At 39.7% G+C, this 23,121-nt stretch overlaps 1 protein-coding gene across 2 annotated transcripts in view; it reads right to left on the reverse strand.

Annotated features, from left to right (window-relative positions):
• Positions 1–1,985: 1,985 nt before the first annotated feature.
• The window catches only part of slc23a2 (solute carrier family 23 member 2), a 31,271-nt gene continuing 10,135 nt past the window's right edge, over positions 1,986–23,121 (reverse strand). Inside the window, exons 3-16 of one of the 2 annotated variants that reach the window (XM_044026004.1) lie at positions 21,661–21,893; positions 20,738–20,836; positions 20,075–20,191; positions 18,804–18,961; positions 15,108–15,196; positions 12,828–12,895; positions 11,634–11,815; positions 11,079–11,199; positions 9,999–10,155; positions 9,722–9,869; positions 9,497–9,602; positions 7,892–8,159; positions 7,356–7,451; positions 1,986–6,023 (exon numbers count right to left, since the gene is read on the reverse strand). In XM_044026004.1, the coding sequence (XP_043881939.1) occupies positions 5,746–6,023; positions 7,356–7,451; positions 7,892–8,159; positions 9,497–9,602; positions 9,722–9,869; positions 9,999–10,155; positions 11,079–11,199; positions 11,634–11,815; positions 12,828–12,895; positions 15,108–15,196; positions 18,804–18,961; positions 20,075–20,191; positions 20,738–20,836; positions 21,661–21,893 (2,120 nt within the window). In that variant the 3' untranslated portion in view covers positions 1,986–5,745. Of the gene's footprint in view, positions 6,024–7,355; positions 7,452–7,891; positions 8,160–9,496; positions 9,603–9,721; positions 9,870–9,998; positions 10,156–11,078; positions 11,200–11,633; positions 11,816–12,827; positions 12,896–15,107; positions 15,197–18,803; positions 18,962–20,074; positions 20,192–20,737; positions 20,837–21,660; positions 21,897–23,121 lie in introns of both variants that reach the window. The other variant, XM_044026003.1, reaches the window with a different exon arrangement.

The following is a 23,121-nucleotide window of genomic DNA, read 5'->3' on the forward strand; positions in this document are numbered from 1 at the left end:
TGCAAGTAGTCCCACCTAAAAAGATGAAAAAGGTCTGTAATTTTCAACATAGGTACACTTCAACTGTGAGAGATAGAATGTGGAAAAAATCCAGGAAATCACATTGGATGATTTTTTAACATTTAACACCTACAAACAAGCAGGAATTCTGGCTCTCCCGCACTTGTAAGTTCTTCTTTAAGAAGCTCTTCTGTCCACCACTAGTTGCCTGTATTAGTGGCACCTGTTTGAACTGGTTATCTGTATAAAAGACACCTGTCCACACCTTCAAACAGTCAGACTCCAACCTCCACGATGGCCAAGACCAGCAAGCTCTCTTAAGACACCAGAAACAAAATTGTAGACCTGCAGAAGGCTGGGATGAGCTGGGATGAGGGGGGACCTGGTGAATGACCTGAAGAGAGCTGGGACCACAGTCACAAAGGTTACAGGAACAACACACTACATCGTCATGGATTGAAATCCTGCAGTCCAAGACAGGTTACCCTGCTTAAACCAAAACATGGCCAGGACCGCTATCTCATGGCCACCTGTTCTTTTAATAAGAAAGAGAACAATCCTCTATCACAGGATAGATTGGCTACTTGGTGTACGAGTAAGAACATCCTGTTACTGTGTGCGGCTGAGTGTTTATTTGGTCCTGAATGAGTATGCGACTGAATTCTATCCTGCCATGTCTGTTGTGGGAGTGGATATAGTGTATAGTGTATAAAGCCTGGTATAAAGGTATACAGTAAATCCTACTGGAGCACAAAGATCACATCCTATGATATGATATGTGTGAATATATCAGGTAGTGAAGTGCAGATCTCTATGTCCACCCCAAACGCCGTCAAGGTTTGTTTTTCAGAGTTACAGCTGTGAAGAAAGATCTAAAGTATGCCAGAGGCCATCTGGTTGATCCAGAGGAGGATTGGGAGAATGTCATGTGGTCAGATGAGACCAAAATACAACTATTTGGTAACAACTCCACTCGCCGTGTTTGGAGAAAGAAGAATGCTGAGTTGCATCCCCAGAACACCATATCCACTGTGAAGCATGGGGGTGGAAACATCGTGCTTTGAGGCTGCTTTGAGGCAAAGGGGACAGGACGACTGATCCGTATTGCAGAGGATAAATGGGGCCATGTATCGTGAGATTTTAAGCAAAAACCTCCTTCCCTCAGTAAGAGGGAGTGGAGGTAGTTGAAAGTCTGTGTTGCCCATCGACAGCCCCAAAGTATCACAGATCTGGAGATGATCTGCATGGAAGAATAGGACAAAATTCCAGCTACAGTGTGTGCAAACCTGGTTAAGAACTACAGGAAACATTTGACCAGTGTAACTGCCAACAGAGGTTACTTTAGAATGTATTGAGTTGAAGTTTTGTTCGTGTCCAGTTATTTATTTTCCTATCAAGTACAAAAATAAATTGTTTAAAAATCATCCAATGTGATTTCCTGGATTTTTTCCACACTTCCTGTCTCTCACAGTTGAAGTGTACCTATGATGAAAATTACAGCCCTTTTTCATCTTTTTGAGTGGGACTACTTGAAAAAAATACTTTTTTGCCCCACTGTGTATACACACACACACACACACGTACACATGTATACACTGTATATACAGTGGTTTCAGAAAGTATCAAGACCCTCTAAACTTTTTTTTGTTACATTTCAGCCTTATACTACAATAGTTTAAATTCATTTTTTTACACTCAGTACCTTCTATAGGTGTGTGCCTTTCCAAATTCAGTCCCAGAGCGCAATCAAAACACCACAGCTATGACCAAAGAGAGATGGGAGACACTGAAAGGGTCTGAATACTTACATAACTGTGATATTATAATTAGAGTGACCTCCTGTAGATGCAAGATGAAATCCTTGAGCATTTATTAGTTGACTGTCGTGAAGTTGAGACAATAAAAGCCATTTTGTTTCAGTTTCCCTTCATTTGGCTTGAGTAAAAGGAACAGATTTGTGAGATCAATAAAGACAAAAGACCGTATTCATTCAGTAACATCTTATTAAATAGCTTTAGGAACAAAGAATAACACAATTTCTTGCTACTATTTAGTTTACACAATTTCTTTCCAGAAGGTTTAGCAAACTTTACTCCTTTAAATATACATTTATTTGTTTACATATTTAAAGTTTACTGGTAAAGTTTCACATTACCAGCAAAGTATACTGTAATGCAATGACATGGAGAGAGAGCAATGTTAGAGTAAAAAAATACAATTTTAAAAAGGTCCTACGAAACAAACACCAAGTATGGTATTATGGAAAAGAATTCCACCACACCACATACTCAAAATAGAATTTAAATATTGGTTGTTTTTTTTTACCTTTTAGAGAAAAAGTAAACAAAATTGTCTGCTGTTCAGCATGATTTAAGATTGAAAGTTATGATTTGTTTCTTACAAATATTTACTTGCAAAAACATAACATGATGTATAAAAGTAGACACATTGGAAAAGATAAAACACAGATAAAACATAGTATATATTTGTTTTCATGTAGCATCCCCTTCAAGATAACTGAAAGAAACTGATGTATTTGTGTTATGCACCTTATGACCACCTTCTCAAGAGCCATCGGTTTGTTTCTTTTATGTAAATGATGAAGTAAATCTGAGGTGTGGCTACTGTAATTGAGCCATTTCTGTTGTGACAATGTGTGACTCATTCACACATGCATGTATCGAGGATTTAAAAAAAAATAAAGAAAGAAAGGGGACAGTGTAAGATAACTGTGGGGGTAAAATTGGACATTAAGAGGAAGATGAATTTAGGCACAAAGTTGTCCAATGTTCTTCTTGCTGTTAAGTAATAAGGCAGGTTCACTCAGCTGCCAACAGGCTCTTAATAAGATGGCCGCTCTGTGTCTTCTCCTGCATCCAGAAACAACTAAACATGACAGGTTCTCTGCAGGAATTAAGGACTTCAACAAGTATGCAAGTGTCCAGAAAGAACTTTTTTAAATTTAAGTGCTAGTCGCATGTAATATGACACAGGGAACAAAAGTCACAAGTCGCGATTATTTGTGCACGTCATGTGCAGCACACAGACAAAAACTCCACCGGTTAACAGCTATCAAGATGGTGAGATTATTAACCGTCTACTAAGGATGGTAGAATATTTGGTGAATCTCGCGCTGCACCAAATGTTGTGACTTTAAACATAAAAATTGCATTATTAGCATAATGTGTATCAACTGATCTGAGACAGAGCGCCACTACTGCGCCTTAAAACTAAATCTATAGTGTGATTGGGAGGCTTTGACCAATCACAGGGCAGTTCATAGAGCTGCTCCACTTCAGAGCTCAGAGCCAGGGAGCAACAATTCCAAAACCAGGGTGTTTTAGATTCCATTGATCCTGCCTACTGCAGCCTAAATGAGATCACTGATGTTATACCACTGTAAATATTAACCTTATTTACTGCATATACCGACACGGGCAACTGAAAATGGTGCCCGTGAAGTATTTAGTATTTCGAGAACTGTGATGTTCCAAATTCCAATTTGAGACAGATGGTAGCAGTGTCTTTTGATAATGACTAAATCATGAGAGTGATGTAAAGAGAGATGAGGTGGGGCCCAAAGAAATTCAGAAAAGATCAGGCTTTAGAGTCATGAAAAAAATAAATATCCTGTATAAACACAACAGTGACATTACAGAGGTTGAAGTCAGTGAGAATGTCTCACTCCCTGACCCTGATTTTCTTGGCACCGTTACATGTGCAAACAGTACTTGTTTTAAAAAAAAGGGCCCTGACAGAAATTTGACATGACAATCCAGTTCAATGTTTAAAAAAAAGTGTTTGTTTTTTTTTCCACCTCTATATTAAACAACATGATATAATTGGAATGAAGTAGAAGCAGCGAGCTTTTTACATGACTAACTTATATGACGAGCTGTTGACCTTGGGGTGAGATGTTTTAAAAGCATGAACTGTTCCAGAGGCTGGGAGAGAGAGGAGCATGTAGTCATCATCATCATCATCATCATTACACCTATTCTTATCAAGTATATATGTTGTCAGCTGGGATTTGGCTCCAGCCCACCGCGACCCTCATGTGGAGGATAAAGCAGTAGAAAATAGACAAAAAGTGTAACAATAAATATATTTTCAACATTGTGCAAGCGGCAAATAGACCTGCTTCAAGCCATCGTTCAACACCAACTTTGCATAAATAAATAAATAGCTAAAACACAAGTGATAAAAGGCATGAGATGAAGATTCTCAACTGCAACTGCCAATGCTAATGAAAAGTATTGGTTTTTGGTCACAGAGCAAAAAGTGAACATTAAGAGCTTTTAGAACTCGGATGAAGTAAAAATCTCTTGGACTAAATGTGAATTACCTTCTGTTTTCTATTGGTTATTTTCCCCTTTGTGTTTACTTTTTACTTTTATATGACGTATGGTATTTCACAAACTGCTGTTTGTTTTTCTTGTAGAAGCAGCGGCAGAGAGGTCAACGGACTCGCTCTTTGCATTGAGAACTAAAAAAGGTCCGAACAACAGCAGACACGACAACGACAGGAGTTAAAAGCTGAAGTGGGATGAGAGTGGCAGGGGCGGCGGGGAGGAGGAGGAATGTAGGGAAAATCCATTAGAGCCATTAAAAGTGGAAAAAAAAAGTATTACATCGAAAAAAAAACCCCACCACCCTAAGTTCTAAGTAACGTTATACAACAGCTAAGTGAACACACTGAAAAAACGCATAGGTTGGATAGTGGTAGTTATTAACGGTAGAGTTAATCCTACATTTACATAAATCTCTGCTCACAAGTGATTGTGAGAGAAGATCTGCATATTTGTGAGGCCAAAAATTTGCAGATTCACTCTCGTCATTACAGCAGTTCAGGCGAGGAGATGTAAAACCAGCTGATTATTAGATAAAATAAAAAAACTTAATTAAACGTCTTGGTCTGGTTTACAGATGATGCATAATACTGACTGTAAAGAGACATGAACTAGAAGGTTTGTGACATTTTCCCCTGATCAAATGGGAGATGCCATGAATATCAGCAGTCTACATATTTTAAAAAATGGGTCTCTGGGGAGTTTTACTCAAGACATGTGGGCACAAGCTGTGGAGAGACATTCTAAATGTAGGAGCCAGATAGTGCAAAAATAAACTTCACAATCACTTTGCATGGCTAAGTGCACCTGACAAACCGTCTCCGTTCGTCTGCATGACCACAAAGTGCTTCGTTGCACTAGTTCTGGTGAGGCGGTTGGTGTTTAAGCATGTGTGTGCATCTCTAAAGCGGTTGCATAATGAGCCTCGAGATTTGGAACAGTAATTTTGCATAATCCTAAAATCGACACATTCAAATCTAGCGCACTTTTCGGAGAATGTGTCAAAAATGACATGGCACACGAAAGTCAGCAGAAGTGAATTACCAACCGTTCAGCTGTGATTGTTCCACGTCTATCGCCTCTCACTTGAGGATAATGTGCAGTCACCTCTCACTGCTAACCGGAGACACATTCACACACACACACACCAACTAACCTCTGTGTGGTGACATCTTTTAAAAACATGCTGTGACCTGCTTAAGCATGCTTTAACCAATATAGTGGGCAAGTAGACAAACAGTCACAAAATAAAGTAAACAAATAATGATGGGGAGGCATCACATTTTCAAACATACAATTCAAAATCCTGCTCTGCTTCGGTCTTTCCTCCTCAGTCCTTTATCCTTAGTGTACATCCCCTGCTCCCCAAATCCAGCCACATTTTATTCCTTCCCGACTATACCCGACTCTCCCCTGCTGCCGAGTCTCCCTCGCCTCCCGTTCCTCCTCCCTTCACCACTTCTCCAGGTCCCATTCTTCTCCTGCAGGTTTTCTGTGGCCTCAAAGACTGGTAGCCTGTAAAGGCAGGACTGATGGGGATGTACTTGAAGATGGGGTGTCTGTGAATGAAGTCCATTCCAAACGGCAAGTCGTACGATCTCATCCCTTCCAGTTCTGCACCATTGACGCCCGTTCCACGCTTCAACTTCTTGAGGCCTCGCTCCTCAGGAGAACCTGACCAGAAAGATGAAAGAGAGTGAATCATCGTGGCTTTCCTTAAAAAAACCCAAAATGAAACATCTAGACAAATGAGGGGGACCATGAAGACCAATCACAGTCCGTCTAACCTTCTGATTTCCTCTGTAATGTCAATCAGGAAGTAACAGTACACTGAAAATCCATCAGGGGGCGACTCCACTTGCAAAAAGAAACCTCTTAGAACGCAAGTCTATGGGAAATGAGCCTACTGTACATCCTGCTTGATTTATAACATGAGATGACGTTTTCCTGAATGAATGAAGGGTTTCAGGTCTCCTTCACTCACACATAATGTCAATTTCGTAAACATCTAGGAGAAAACAGATGATTATGTATGAGTTGACACCAGTGTGGAAATGTCCAATAGGAGACTCATTGCACTTCCAAAATGTCATCATTGCCATCAAGTTTCAATTGTTATGGCTTCAACACTTAGATTCTTATGTTTAATGTCACAACCTGCTGCCACATGAGTCCAACATGTTTTGTTACTATAATCCTTTTTAGATATTCGAAAACATAACTCAAATATCTAAAGACACACATAATGTATCCACATGACGATTAATCAATTAAAGGTCCAGTGGAGGGAGGGTTAAGTGGAAGAAATGCTATATACTACCTATATAAGTAGTAATACTATACTAATGAGTATTTTGTTTTTAAGTGTACGACTGCATCCAAACAAAACTTTTGAATAAGCATATGTATTCAAGGAAAGGCCTTGGTTTAAACCTTTTTGTGCCTACATGTTTCTACAGTAGCCTTAACAGACAGCTAAAAGCTGTCACACACACTCAACAAGGCTGCTTCCACCCACTGTATATACCACCAAAAGAGAAAGAAGTCAAATTAGAAGGTGTGGAAGAGTAGAGAGAGATATGAAAGAGTGTTTACACTCTGTAAAGGCCACGTAGTTCCCTGACACACTTGTAAAAGGAAGTGGTGAGTGGAGGATTCTTTAATTTGTTGCCATCTGCAGTCTCACCGTTCGATGTGACTAATTATTATGCACTGAACCTTTTATCCCTTTTACAATGGTCCAGGTCCCAGCTGAAAGTCAAGTTCAGGAGTCCTTTCTTCCAGCCACATCGTCCAGCTCTATCAGGGGATCTTGAGATGATAAAACCACCCCTCCATCTTCTACCTTTTTAAAAGCTATTCCTCTATCTGCTTGTCAGTCACAGCAATTCTATCATATATTTGTCATCCAGCCATAAACGCGGCGGCATTTTTAGATTCAGTAACACGTTTATACCAAAAAAAATAATAAAACATTTGTGGACAAACTGTGGATTAAACACTTACCAGGGATAGTATTGTCCAAAATGAAGGCGACGGAGCCTCCAACAAACATGGCCGTGGTGAGGAGGACATTCAGCACTTGGTCAATCTCAACTATTCCTGAGAAAGATTAAAAAACAACAACTTGAAACAATGTTGTATTGGGACAAGAACTGAAACCTTTAAAAAGCTGGCATCATTCTCTTATCCACATAATTTTAACATGTTCAGTAAATTAACTAATTTCCTTAGGTTGTTAAGGATGTCACTGTTAGTACTTGCATCTTTCCTGTGGGCTTTTTCACAAGAGAGGAAGTTGGGTCTGTGTCTTATCTACAATTTTGTCAGATGAAATCAACCAGTTTCCACTTTGACAGAATTGCAGTTGGTGGTGTTACTCAAACAAATTCATGTTTATCTTTATTGCTTATTCTTGAGTATTAATAAGAGGTTCACGACAGAGATGGAGAATGTTGTATATATGTTTGTTTTTTTTAATCTGCTGAATACAAATTTCTATTCATCAAAACTGTGTGTGTAGGAACCTCCTCTGCACTCACCTGTCACCAGCGGGTTTTTTTTGAGGTAGCTTGGCAACGTCAGACCGAAGAAGATGGAGAAGCCCAGGACAAAGAGGTTTCTGGAGGAGTTGAGGTCAACAAACTGCAGGTTGGACAGTCCAACTGCAGTGATCATACCAAACAAGGTGCAGAACAGAGCTCCCAGGACAGGATCGGGCAGAGAGGCAAACAGGGCGCTGAATTTACCCACCATCCCCAGCAGCAGCATCATGGCGGCTCCGTACTGGATCACACGTCTGCTGCCCACCTGCATAAAGGATAACAGTCAGAGAGATGGAAACCAAGATCTGAATCAGTAAGGGTCCGCAGCCCTTATACCCATGCTGTGTTAGAGTGCAACATTTTCCATATAAGGGCTTAAATGCTCAAAGCATCTATTTTTAACTGTTTTGAGACTCTTGTACAACTGAAGTTTATCACCCTGTCCACAGTGGACGCAGACGTGCCTGTGCATGTCCACTTTAAAAGCCTTGTTTTAACATGTTGCTCTCACGTTGCCCACTCTCTGCTGCAAAGGCAATTCAATGCTTATTCTGTGTTTCCACTACATGGTCTAAGCTCACCTCGCCTCTACACAGTTTGGTTGGTACCTCCTCAACTTGGGCGGAGTAATTGCTGCATGAAACGCCGTTTTACATACGACACACACGGACACTCAGTCATTAGAACCAGTTCATTAAAAAAGATAAATACACCAGACTATTATTATATTGAGATTTTAGATATTTCTTTGCTAAATGTTGGAGATTAATGCAAGTTTTCAGGATTGTTAAGTCTTTTTAATTGATCTACAGTTCGGCATTGTTCGGCTCATGCCTCTTCCTGTGACGGCACTGACCGATCAGTGGACGTCACACATAGTATCAGCTTAGCTCACTTGGAACTTCGCCAGAGCAGGTACTAAAAAAAAAAAAGTACGCGTAATATCGCTAATGGAAAGCAAAATAACTGTGTCGTGCCGAAGCGTGGCGAGGTGTGCCGCGCTAGTGGAAAAGGGGCTTTAGATTCACTCAGAGAATCATACAGAAAATAAACTACATTCTGAAATGTGGTCTGGTTGTGGAGGATTGTGAGCTGGCACTACATAGTGCTTCAGTGTGGGGCTCAGTGAGGACAGCGCACTTGATTAACATGAGCGCCAAACGGAAGTGGGTGGCTTGTATGTGTTTATTGTGTCTTAACTGTACATGACATGCATTTAACACAGGAAGCTGAATAAACAAGGCATAATCAAGGATGTTTACTGGTCAGAGCAGAGGGTTGTGAGTTTAGACAAAAGCTTGAAAATTGTGCGTGGTTTCTGGTTATGTCAGTGGACAAAAGATTTGACTTGTCTGCGTTAAACCAATCAGCCTGTAATCCATTTAAAACAATGACTTTTGACATTTCATAAGCTGTAACCATGGTAACAACAGCAAAATTCAGCATGTATGTTTAAAAAGTGACAGATTCTAAGAGTTGCCAGTTGTGGTTTTTTTAAGTAAACACAAAAACTAACATGAAATGAATGAAATGCAGATGAGGTCTCAAACTATTCAAAAGCATAACGAAAAATAAACCTCACAGAGATGAGTTGCCTTTTACCTTTGTGATTCCCAGGACACCTATATTTGGACTGGAGGAGGTAGAGCCATTTCCTGTGCCAAAAAGCCCGTCCAGCACACAGGAAATACCCTCCACAAATATCCCCCTGCAGAGACAGAGGGGGGGAGGGACTAATTACAGTATCCGACAGACAGTAAAACACCCCTACTGTACTTCTGGAGTGAACAGATAAGAGCATAAATAAGAAACTGAAGAGTTACCTACCTGTTGATTGCATGGATGGGAGGTGGAGGAGCACCAGAGAGGCGAGCACAGGCATAGTAATCTCCAATGGACTCGATGATGCTGGCCACCACAGCACTCATCATCCCAATCACACCTGCTGCGGTTACAGTTGGAAAACCCCACTGGACTGCAGAGGTCAAAGTTGAGACATTTAAAGCAGCTGCATTTAGACAGAACATTTCTTAAATCATTTTTTATTCATCATCTCTATCAGGATATGCCCACAATCCTCTGCCTCTTCATCATACACACTTACAAGGATATGGGATCTTAAACCACGGCGCCGCCGTGACGATTCCTTGACGAGCATCTGTACGGGCGTAGAACCCATATTTGTTTTTATCCGGCGGGAAAACATCCGTTATTGTGAAAATGAAGCATAACAGCCATGACACCAGAATAGCCATGATGATCTGATGATGAAGACAGAGAGAATATTAAAAAAAAAAAGCTTTCCAAAACCTTAACATGGCGAATCTGGAGGGTTCAGATTCTTATGGGTGACGTCACAACCGGTGGCCACTTAGTGAAAAGGCAGGTAATGGAGGTGATAAGTCTACACATTTCTACAAGTCTATATTATCCACCACATTTGCCAAACCACAACCATGTGCATGTTATTCTGTACTCTCCTCAAATATTAAATTTTTATCTCTCACATAATAACCATATTCACAGCGGAACTTCTGAAAACAGAGTTTATTTTGACAAGGTTGAGGAAAAAAACAAGAAACACAACATCATTACTAGAACAAAGGTTTAAAGTAATACTATCAGAAAAAAAGGGTCAAGATCAAAGAGTCAAAAAAATATTAAAAGACAAGGTCACATGTATAGCAGCTAAAAGCAGTTGTTTCATGCCAACTTTAAATAAGAGGATAGAGAAGTGTGTTGTCAGCTTGTAGGACTATAAAAGACTATGTTGTCTGGACCATAACCAAGTCACCTCCTGTGCTTTTAGAGGACGTACATGTAAAGCAGACTGCTAGGCACCTTTGGTGTGAATTTAGGAGAGTCGTTCTAATTTAAAATACAACCAGTAGAGGGCAGGAAAATACTAATTTACACCCTGCACAGTGGTATGCAAAAAGAAAATCACTTTACCTCCTGCAGAGGAAGGAGATTAGCGCTGGTGAATAATGTGCAACATAGATGAGAACACAGTTTGTGGTAGTGGAAAGTTGTACTGACATCAAACTGAATTTATTAGGGGAGAATATTTCTAAAGGAAACAAAGAAATCACTAAGTGGAGCCTAGTTACAGTTTGCACTAAATGGAAACATGTGAGATACATACTGTATGTGTATTTTGTGTTTTTTTACACTGAGTACTTACAGGAAACATTTTGAAGACCTGAAGTTTATAAGAAGTCCAGCCTTTTTTGGCTTTGTAGACCGGGAAAGGGAAATTAACATTTCTCGCGTACTGTGAGAACAGCAGCACCAAGAAGATAGTCCTGCAGATAGAAACAGTCGTGAGTTTGGGGGATCACTGAGTCATGCTATATTATTTTCTGTAACTTATATTCTTGCATCAAAAAGCAACTCAAGTTTGAATCAAATTTTCAAGTAACTAATGACACGGTGCCCTGAGAGCCAATTAATTATCCCACCTGTATGAGAGAGAATCAGTCAGTGGAAATAACACGTAGAGCTTGTATGTCCCCATGGAGCAAGACAGAGCAACAGTGTAAACAAAGGTAACACAGCAGAAACCTTACATTACTGTATATCAGGTTTGACTTCTTCAATTAAAGTTTTCCTTCAGTATCTTCTTCATGTGCCAATACCTTCAATTGTTAGGTTAAGAAAAATGCAAACCTGTCACATCCCGATGATAGCATAATACACTGCTGCCTCAACACACTTCATCGCACAAGTGTGTACTTACAGCATGGCAATGCCCCAGTGTTTTCCAGCCCTTTCCCCTGCAGCCTGGAAACCAGAAAGGCCAATGAGTGCTACAGTGGGGGTGATGGTCAGGGGTCCGATGTACTTCAGGAGGATCCCGGGAAGACCAAGGGCCCCAATGCACACTTCAATCAGGCAGGACACGATGATGGCCCCCTGGATCTAATGAAACAAAGCAATTGGTGTGGATTGTCCCACTTAAGAACTGTTGTATGTTAAATATTTTCAAATCTTCACTCTAAATCAGCCACTCAAGGCCTTGACACCCACTTTCAGATGGGCTCTAATGCCTGGGCATTTGAAATTGTTGCAAGGGGCTTTATGAAAGAATACAAATATTTACAAAAGTTGCAGTGGGCATTTTTCTTAACTTTTCTTGTCAGACCTTCTGCCAATTTTCTTTCACTATTTTTCTTCTGAAATGTACGAGAGAGGCTATGTGAGGACACAGCAAGTGAGTAGGCGTGTATCCTGCTTTAGAAAATGTATGCTCAACCTTTAAAAGATAATAATTATACAACAGAATTTGGGTTCAGATGAATCAGAGGTCATTTATTATTTCATGTGACACTGATGCGAACCATATTTTTGGTGGAACTCCTGCACACAAGTGTTGTATTCTAAGAGACGCATGAAATACGATTAGAGACATTTTGTTTTGAAGTTACAGTCACCACATATCCTGTTTTTTCAATAGATATGTTTGAGTGTTAATCTGATTTGTCCTGCCTTTATCCATCTCACAGTCCTCTCCTCCTGTCACCATTCATCACGTGCACGTTAGACCTGCCTGCTGCCAGTTGGTGTTACATTCAACAATAGGATCCAGTATGATTGAATTTAAGTCTCATTCACACATCTCACAGAAAGCAATTACTCATTTGGTTTAGACATAATAAAAAAAAAGGTCAGCTCTATACAAATATTCAACATCAACAACAGCTAACATAATCATTTCAGCTCAATTGGATAACATTTTTATTGACATCAGAGGAGGTGGCAATCTCTTATTTGTCCTGAGGGCATATTGCATTTATGCAGTTCTGCCACCTGGATGTTTACATAATGCACTCCCTGACAGCTTTCTATAATACATAGTTACTTACCTGACTAGTCAAACTAGTTTCACTGTATTTAAGGACTCCTTCCACTTTCATGGTACTTGTCTTTTTACCTCTCGTATCCTCGGATGCCAAATGTCGTCCGTGTTGAAGAGCTCGGTGCTGTTCAGTACTGGAACCACTGGTTGAGTAAAAAAAAACATGGACATGAGATCACAAAATAGGCAAACTTGACAACTGATTGATTTAATCAATTATAAATATATTACTAGATGAATTGACAACTATATTGATAATCTTTTTTATTTATTAATGAAACAAGTTCTCAGATTTTTAAGCAACTTCCATCCATTTTCTACTGCTTTTTTGGTCGCGGGGGTGCTGTGCCAATCTTAGCTGACATAGGGGGCGATAGGCGGGGACACCCTGAACAGTTTGCCAGTCCATCACAGGGCCACATATAGAGACATACATCAATTCCGTCTCACCTACAGTCAATTTAGAGCAGACCTGGGCATTGTACGGCCCGCGGATTCTGACCGGCCCGCGAAAGATTACATGATAATTGGAAAATATAACATAATTTCTAATTATCTTATGGGTGGACTAAAACCGCATTGCTTTTATTTTGAAGGCCATTTATTCTCACAGTGCACGCAATCGTGCACGTTAACTGTGCACGTGAAGTGCGTGTGATTGATAACCTGTCTACCTTCCTTGTCACCCCTGAAAAATGCGAAAATGTCGGCTCATGCCAAAAAGAGTTAAGTGGATGCCGAAAGCAGAACTTTCAAACAACAGTAAGCCATTCTCGGAGGGGGAGTTTGTGAAAGAGTGCATGGTCGAGTCTGCAGCACTGCTATGCCCAGAGAAAAAAAGAAGCGTTTGAAAACATCCCGCTGTCCCACCGCACCGTGACGAGAAGGGTGGAGGACATCGCAGAGAATCTGGAGTTTCAGCTGCAAAGTAGGAAGTGGGAAGCTTGGACTTTTTTTCCTTTGGCTTTGGATGAGAGCTGTGACGTCCGTGACACAGCCCAGCTGCTCATATCAAACGCGCGACTTCACGGAGGACCAGGCAGCAATGCGGCAAATAAAAGGACCCACAACGGGGAGTGATGTCAGAAAATGTTGGGCTTTTGAAAAAAATGCAAATAAACTGAGTGAACTCAACTCAGAGCAGACATTGGTGTTTATACATTGTATTATTCATCAGCAAGCGTTGTGCAAGTCAGCGCTAAAACTTAGCCATGTGGTTGATGTTGTTACTACAACAGTTAATTTCATCAGAGTATTTTGGCTACAAAGATGATGTGATATCTTTAGAAAGCTAAGAAAATCCTTGTTTCAATAGTATATGAAACTCAAAATGCCCTTTGTTATTAATGTGAACATATTTCTCTCCCTGCCTCATTTTCCTTTCCCTTTTCTCTCAAACCACAAAACACTACTCAAACCCTTTGTATACTCACACAGTTAAGTGCCATATTTCTATTACATAAGTCAATAAGGCAGCCACACGCAACCTGGTTGATGTTGTTACTACAACAGTTAATTTCATCAGAGTATTTTGGCTACAAAGATGATGTGATATCTTTAGAAAGCTAAGAAAATCCTTGTTTCAATAGTATATGAAACTCAAAATGCCCTTTGTTATTAATGTTAAGTTAAGTGCCATATTTCTATTACATAAGTCAATAAGGCAGCCACACGCAATGTGGTTGATGTTGTTACTACAACAGTTAATTTCATCAGAGTATTTTGGCTACAAAGATGATGTGATATCTTTAGAAAGCTAAGAAAATCCTTGTTTCAATAGTATATGAAACTCAAAATGCCCTTTGTTATTAATGTGACTGAAAATGAGTCCAATGTTTTTTTATATAGAAATAAAATGTATATTATGCATAATTGAGTTCGGCATTTTGGCCCGGCCCTCCAAAATATTTTCAGTTGCTCATTTGGCCCCCTGGGAAAAATAATTGCCAACCCCTGATTTAGAGTGACCAATTCACCTAATCCCCATATTGCATGTTTTTGGACTGTGGGAGGAAGCCGGAGAACCCGGAAAAAACCCACACACACACACACACACACAAGGAGAACATGCCAACTCCATGTAGAAAGGCCCTTTAGAGTCCTAAGCACTACACTAACCTTTTTCAGAATTTTATTTGTTTGCTCCATATAACAACAAAATGTCATTAATGGATTGCAAAAATAATTATTTGTTGTTTCTCTACTCAAGAGGACTACTCTATGACTCTGTAGTCATGAATATGGATATCAACCAGCAAATCCCCTTTGAATATCCTTGATGCCCACAGCGAGTGAACCCAGACATTTCATTGCTATCATATAACAGATGAGGTCGTGTAGAATAAAATAAGTTACCTGTATTATTACACTTCCATTTGTCCAGGGACAGGATGGCTCTGGCTGGTGCCAGGAAGGCAAAAGCACTGGCTTGGAACAAAGGTAACCTAAAACAAGCAAAGCAGTGTTTAGAATTTACATTTAACAAACCTAGATAATCATTTAAATGTACAACAGAGGATGTTGGGAAATTTAACATTAGAAAATGTGACACTTATAAAGTGTTGAGTCTGAAAACCATCCAAGTATTTTGTGCCACAAAGAAAGACATATTTGCTGGAACATATTTCTCTCCCTGCCTCATTTTCCTTTCCCTTTTCTCTCAAACCACAAAACACTACTCAAACCCTTTGTATACTCACACAGTTAAGTGCCATATTTCTATTACATAAGTCAATAAGGCAGCCACACGCAACCTACAAAACACAACTGTGGGAGGTGTTAATGGTGGAAGGATGTCATATCTTCTGATCATAGATTAGACACAGGAAATGGATTGTATTGTCATGATAGTGTGAGTGTAAATGGAAGGACGGAAATGCAATGGGAATAAATCAGCAGCAACAATGAGGGGAATTTATATCTAAAAAGAGGAGTCGAACAATTCTAAAAACACTACAGACTAGTACACGACTACTTTAGACAATATTCCACAAATCATATATGTACATGTATATATTTTATGTGTCAAATCCCACAAAGGATGCGATTATATCTTTCCTTTATAATAATTTATTAGCATTTTAGTCCTAAACTAAAACCGTTTGTCACCTTTTACACACATTCTAGATTCCAATTCATTAATACAACTATAGAAGTGGTCGTCTACAATTTAATATCAAATCTCACCAGCAAGTAGTAATTCCTTTTTTCTATCACCAACTTCTGCTGAGATACGATAAATTATAAATACATGTTTAGGATCTGGCACATGTTTAGGATCTGGGTGTCATGCAAATTTCTTCTGTGATACTGAAGGACAAACTCAGACACAAAGCTGAAATCCTAAAAAACAAAAAACAAAAAAAACAACTTCAGCAATAAAAGTAACAAGATGTCCTGCATCAGATGGACTGGTCCCCACATACAGTCTTTTTGGTCGTCACCATTTTGACAATGACTTTCTTTCTTTGTTTTTCTTTTCCTTTTTTAATTTAAATCAAATCTGGTGTTTGCGCCATAGTCAGTAATATTTTCCCACAGAAACCTCATAGCTAAGATAATACCATAGCAAAAGCAAGACTTGTGGGGATCAATATAAACTGACAAGTTTGAACCAAAAAAGGCAGAAAAAAATAACCTCTTCCACATTGAATAATTTTAACTTTATATGTTCTATGAAAAAAACAAATAGGGTGATTAAAGTGAAAATACTGTGATCACTCTTATCCGTTCCTTGAGAAACATTTGTGCCCTTTCCAATTCGACTTGGCATCATGACTCACCACATGCATTTGCATTTTGTTCACTTCTTGTCGTCCACCATGCAAAACAAATATCAGGTTTGCTGCAGCCATTTCTCCTGTTCATACTGGCCACTAAACACCTTCCAAAAGCACTTGCAAAGAAAGTGCACTGTTGTCATGCAACATAAATATGAAAAAGTGTACCTAATATGAGACTTTTTGAATTTCTTATATCTGAACATTTGCTCGGGGCACCTCAGCTCTCGACTTGTCAGAGGATTCAAACTGGCAACCCTCTGTAACAAGCCAAAATCCCTTCCACTTGGCCATGGGCTGACCCAGATGGTTCATGTGACATGTTTCATTTGCAAGGCTAATGACATTAAGCAATTAAGTATCTTGTGTCCTACTGTCTACAAGTTACTGCGTTAAAGACAATAACTCGCAATATCTTGGCTGTTGTTTCCCTTTAACTTAAGGTGGAACCTCCTTTTATCACTCAACACCAATTTAGTTTACAAAAAAGGACAGCGCTGTACAATAGATTGTTACTTCAGATGAGGCATCAGTCAAGGTCATAAATTGTGCCAAAAAAGAACAGGGAGTGGCGCTGAATGAGGTGATTCATCTGCGGTGACACAGTGGGGATAACAGTGAGACTGTGAAGAGCTTGTGACAACGTGATGGAAAGATTAGGTTTATTATAAAATGGAAAGTGAGAGGAAAAGATCCTCTCGACACCTCAAGACAAGACCTGACTGGGATGGGATAATATCCATGGCAACGGGAGGGATATCATGTCAGTTAATACATGATGTTCTGCAGGTGAATCATTGTTAACATAACACTGACAATGATCACAACTAATGAAATGAGAGAGGACAGAGAGGTAAAGGAAAAACAGAGACATGTTTTTTTTTTAGCAGTCAGCTTGTGGTTAAAATAAGGTCAATTTCACACTGTGCTGATCTGCTGTTTCTCACACAGCTCAGCCATTCACACCAGTTTTGTGTCTCCTGCTCATCTACCACGGAGCTGCTTTAGAGCGTCTGTGTATAGCGTCTGCAATACTCCTCCGTACTCAACTAAATACTAGGAAGTTGTGCATTTGTCGGTGCTGCAAATATTTCACAAATAAACTATGTGGAGGGGGAATCAAGGAACTGAAACAATGGAGGGGCTTTTACTTTGAAGCAGGTGCAGGACGTGCTGTGTTTGTGACATTTGTGATTGATCCAGACACTGAAGAGGAATCATTTTCACTGTCTTTTGGCTGCGAGACGCCTGTGGATTGGCCTGAAAAATAGGTGAACGGTCTATTCCCAAAAAAGAGGCAGCAGCGCGAATGGTCTCATTACTCATGCCTAAATGAAACGAGAGATGCGACACAGCCGTAAGGAGCTGCACAGGCATACGTCTTACATTAAGAGAATGTAGCTGTAATTAATGAGAATTACAGCTTCAATATCATGCACACCACTTGCCTGTGATAAAGTGAACAGTTGATAGACGTCTTAAATGTCTGGAATTTCCATAGCTGCTATAGAGATAGAAAGCTAAAATATGCAGACAACTGTAGGCACATGAATAGAGCAAGAATGCTTTTGTTTGACTAATCTACACTCTTAGCAGCAACAATACAACAATTTGTATCCCTACAAATGTATTCTTACAAATGATAACTTTGCTGTTCTGGAAATACACGCCGAGCCAAAGAAATGTGTGAGCAAGCATCTACTTAAATGTATTGAAACACACTTAAACCCACTCATGAGTGACATGAAGGGTGAAAGTGGAGAAAGAAAGAGGAACTTCATGTTGACAAAGGGACCTGTCGCCAAGTGCCACATTTAGGGAAAAGAAGTGATCTCACTTTGAAGCTCACATCAGAGAGGCCACCAGGCCGTAACTCTCATTTGTTTTATTAATGTTTGTCTTTGGGACCAAATGTCACCTCCCAGCTTTCATTACATAAAAATAGTGCTAGATTTGTATTGGAGTGTTACAAATACAATTATTTTTTATCAATTACTAAATAAATTGGTAAATATTTTGACAATTGATTAATAATTCAGTGCCTTTCCCACAGTCATAACCTTTGAAAAACAATTATATATACACATTAGTAAGCCAGTCAGTTACTGATTACTAATTTTTTGTTACTTGAGGCCTAAAGGCCCTGGTATACTTTTGCACACAGCACGTATGGACCCAACGGACACCGTGCGCATTACACAAATTATGTCATTAACGCACAGTCTGTGACAGCTCTGTGACTGTGTCAAGCGGTACTGTTGTGTATATGTACCTGCAGCCCACTGTGGTCTGTAGCAGGGTGGTGATCCCCACACAGAAGAAGATGGTCCCGATGAGCTGACTGGTGGCCCACTGATCGAACCCGACGCACATCGCCTCAGCGAGGAGGAACGGCACCGCGATCGTCCCACTGAAACACGTCAAGTAGTGCTGCAAACACAAGAAGCCATTCAGTCAATGTGTGTGTCCTCAGCCGTATTGTGTCAAGTAAAGGTCTCAACGATCCCAGTGTGTCCTGAATGTGTCACAGAAACCACATTCAGAGGTGGATTGAGGATCCACCTCTGAATGTGGTTTCTGTGACACATTTGTCCGCAGTCATGCATTCATTTATTTGTAGCCACAACCACATTATTAATACTGACCGCCATATGATTTATTTGTTTCTCAACGTACTACCACACAGACAGAGAACAATATCTGTTTTACCTGCAGCTGTGAGCTGTGGGATTAACATCTGTCTTGTGTGATCTGATCACATGCACAAAAAGAGCTTAGTAAAGGTTTAAATGTTCCAAATCTGTCCTAAATGCATGATTAGATCTGTTGGAAAGAAACACATTCAAAAGGTGCTTTGTATCCACAGCCACAATATTAACACTGAGTCACAATTTCATTGTCTAATGGTTATAATCTTACTTTATTGTGTTTTGATTCACTCAGGGCTATTCTGCCCTCTCTGCGCCCCACTGAAAACAAAATGTTGCTCTCAATAACAGACGTGGTGTCAGCGGTGGTGAAGCCAGTGCCAAACTAATGTGGTCACAGCAGACACTAAAGTGTCAGTGTCGACCACAAAACACACGGTAACACACGGTGACACGTTTAATTACTGGATCACCAAAATACCCTTCTGTGCAAAGGTCTTAGGCCACCATGAGATCTGTTGTATTAGCAATGCTATAATGACCATACAGTATAATCATTTCGCCATCACTTTATTGGAACACATCACATCAAATTTCCTCCCAACCGGTCAAGGCAGATGCAGCACATTCTTGAGTCTGGTTCTCTTCCTCTCCACTGATGCCTAGTGCTTGTTCATTGTCCATTGTGTGGGCTGTAGGGTTTCTCTTCCCTCTATAATACTGTGAATGTTTCCAGCACCTTGAGATAATGTATGTTGTGGTTTAGCGCTATAAAACTGAATTGAACTTTTTTCAGTTCACATATGGTGAGAATTTAAACTCATCTTTGACGCCGGTATTGAAAGCATACGGATGAGAGCTCATACAAGCACAACAGCGTCATCTGAAGAGGTACCTGTAAGCCCAAGAATACACACAGGTACCAGGGTGGGGTGTCTTCAATGGTATAGATCATATCCATCCTTCTTGCGTCCATACTGTCTGTGCTGTCCAATGTCTCGGACATCGAGCTCTACACGGAGACACACACAGAAATTTAGTTCATGTCTTTTGTTGACTTTGTCCAGTGCACTTTGCTTTATGGATCAAACCATGGAAAAGGGTTGTTAACGTTTAAGAGGGAAAAGACAAGGGGACTTTTCATCAGATCCAGTGTTATGTTATAATAGAGAACCATGTATGAAAAACACAACCGACACCAGGTGCATGCTATTTTCTTCTCTAAATCATTATGGAAACAGAATGCAGTTCCTGTGTGACGTAAATCTTTTTTTTTTTTTTTTAAACCTTCCAGTGGCTAAAAATATAATGTAGTGAAAGCAAAACTTGGGAACCAATACAAATGTGGGTGGTTTTTCTATTGTCTATTGTGTATTTCAGTGTTAATGTGAGAACAGCATGTCAAAAAAGAAAGAGGAGAGCCAATGTTTTTGAATTAAAGACAAAAAACTGTTTAAAACAGGCAGAGAAAGAGAAAGTAACAAGATTGTGTGCCAGTAGAAGTTTACAGCGAGCATAATGACTATGCTCCATTCCTGCATGTTTTCTCTTGTCCTACCTTTTCTGCACCTTGAATATCTTTTGTGTATATGGCCATTAGTTCTGTGTTCTCAGTGTCCTGGTCTCCACTGGCACCATTGACTCCACTGACCACCACCTAAAAACACATGCAATTTAGATTTCTGATGTAATATACAGTACTGTGCAAAAGTCCTAGGCCACCACTGACTTGTTGTTTTAGCAACGCTATAATGACCATACAGTGTAATTATTCCTCCATCTCCTCATTGGAACATTGTGTGCAACGTGATAATATATGTTGTATTTCTTTACCGAACAAAGTCAAAGTCAGCACTGCACACACTGGTGCCCTTAGTAAGTCATCTGCCAAGTGAAGACTGTCGTTGGACAGTTAAACGAATAACAAACACAAACATTCCTTGCATTTATAGATAGATAAGAAATATTAACCAGTGAAGTAAACCACAGAATTCTTCTTTAACGCAGTGACATGCACTTAAAAATAAAGACTAGTGAAATAAAAAAGGGTACAACAACAACTTGAATAAAGGTGCCTGGTTAATGCCCACCACTCAAAAAAACCTGTAGTCAAGCAGGGCTTTATGTATACACGTGATTTTATGAATGACACCGCCACTGTGGTGATGTCGCTCTTTGGCCTTGATGAAGCAGACAAATAAAGGAAATGGAAGGACAGGGCTGCAGTAGCGTGCAATAACTTGCCATGAAGTAGACAGCTTGCGTGTGTATACACCCACAAAACTACATTCCAGGCAAAAGAAGGAACAATGTGAGCATGCAAGTACGAGGGACAAGTGGGAGGTGAAAAAAGACTATTAAAAAAAGGTGTGCTCTGACCGAAACCTCGCCAACTGTGTCTTTTTTAATTAGTCCATTATGAGCTCATGTTCGTGATGACTGTGTGGATATGCCTCAGTGGAAAAACTATAAGCCATGTACCGGTATAGGGTAGAAATCTGCTCCATGTTTGCTCTCCTCTTCATATTTTACTCCCTCACTGCCGCTGTCCATTGACTTGGAGGTGGTGTTTTTCCCCACACCCATTCTTCTGTATTCTATGTTGTTGACCTCCTCCTTCTCCTCCTCTTTCCTTATCCCCCCTCGGTCTTGCTCTTGTGTCAACACTGCAGATGACTCCTTTAGTCTGATGACATCGTCCAGGACTGCCTCATCTGCTTGAAAGAATAGAGACAAAAAAACAACTGCCAGATTACCATCTTGATTGATGACTCATATCCTGATCTCACTTTGAAGCTCACATCAGAGAGGCCACCAGGCCGTAACTCTCATTTGTTTTATTAATGTTTGTCTTTGGGACCAAATGTCACCTCCCAGCTTTCATTACATAAAAATAATGTTAGATTTGTGTTGGAGTGTTACAAATGCAATTATTTTTTATCAATTACTAAATAAATTGGTAAATATTTTGACAATTGATTAATAATTGAGTGTTTTTTTTTATTAAGTAAAAACAAGATGATTTTCCTGTTTATTAAATGTGAATATTTTCTGGTCACATTACAAAGGATTCATTAAAACTGAAATGTTTTGAGTTTATGGACCAAATTTGGTTGCGATTATGGAGACACTTTTTAAATCACACCTTCATCATAGGTGTACAACTTCTAAATGCAAACGTTCTATTATTTGTTTCCTATCATTGTAAACGTATTACCTTCGTGTTTTGGACATTTCCAAAACAATTAACCGATTCATCAAAACAAACAAAAACCACTGGCCTATTACTAGAGAATGAAAGCAATCGTTTGAAGCATACGTTAGTCATAAATAAATACTCAGATTATGAAAACAATATCTAGACTATAATAAACAGGCGGAGGAACATAATGATCTGACTTCTGAGTTTCACTGCCTGTTTTAAGGACTTGAGTCATTGCAGTACATTTGATTTTTGGAAGGCACCATGTCAATGTTGAGACAAGATGACTTGGAGTCTGAACCACAAATGCTTACGAAGCTGTTCCTCCATATAATTATACAGTAGTAGTGGTCCAACTATGTAGAAATAACTATCATAGTAAAAAAACAAAAAACACTTCTTCAAAGGAACAAACAGCAAAACAAACCTGTACAGACTCATTTGTCTGCACTAATTATATCAGTAGCCATTTTACAATGTCCATGTGAGTAATAACAGTTTTGTGATATTAGTTGTTTTCAAATCTGTTTCCAGGGGCAAAAATTAGTGAATTGTAATCGAAGAGTTTAATTCTGAGCAATGAGACAATGTATCTCGTGACTTCCTTCTCCCAGTGGCAAATTTGCTTTGAATGGCAAAAAAAGTCCTCACATGTGATCACATGCTGTGTCAACAGTCAATGTCGATGACACAGACATAGCAACAGCAGAGGAGTGTTGCGCTGTGGGGTTTGGCATTAA

Source organism: Solea senegalensis, linkage group LG5 (assembly GCF_019176455.1).
Source record: "Solea senegalensis isolate Sse05_10M linkage group LG5, IFAPA_SoseM_1, whole genome shotgun sequence".
Classification (NCBI taxonomy): Eukaryota; Metazoa; Chordata; class Actinopteri; order Pleuronectiformes; family Soleidae; genus Solea; species Solea senegalensis.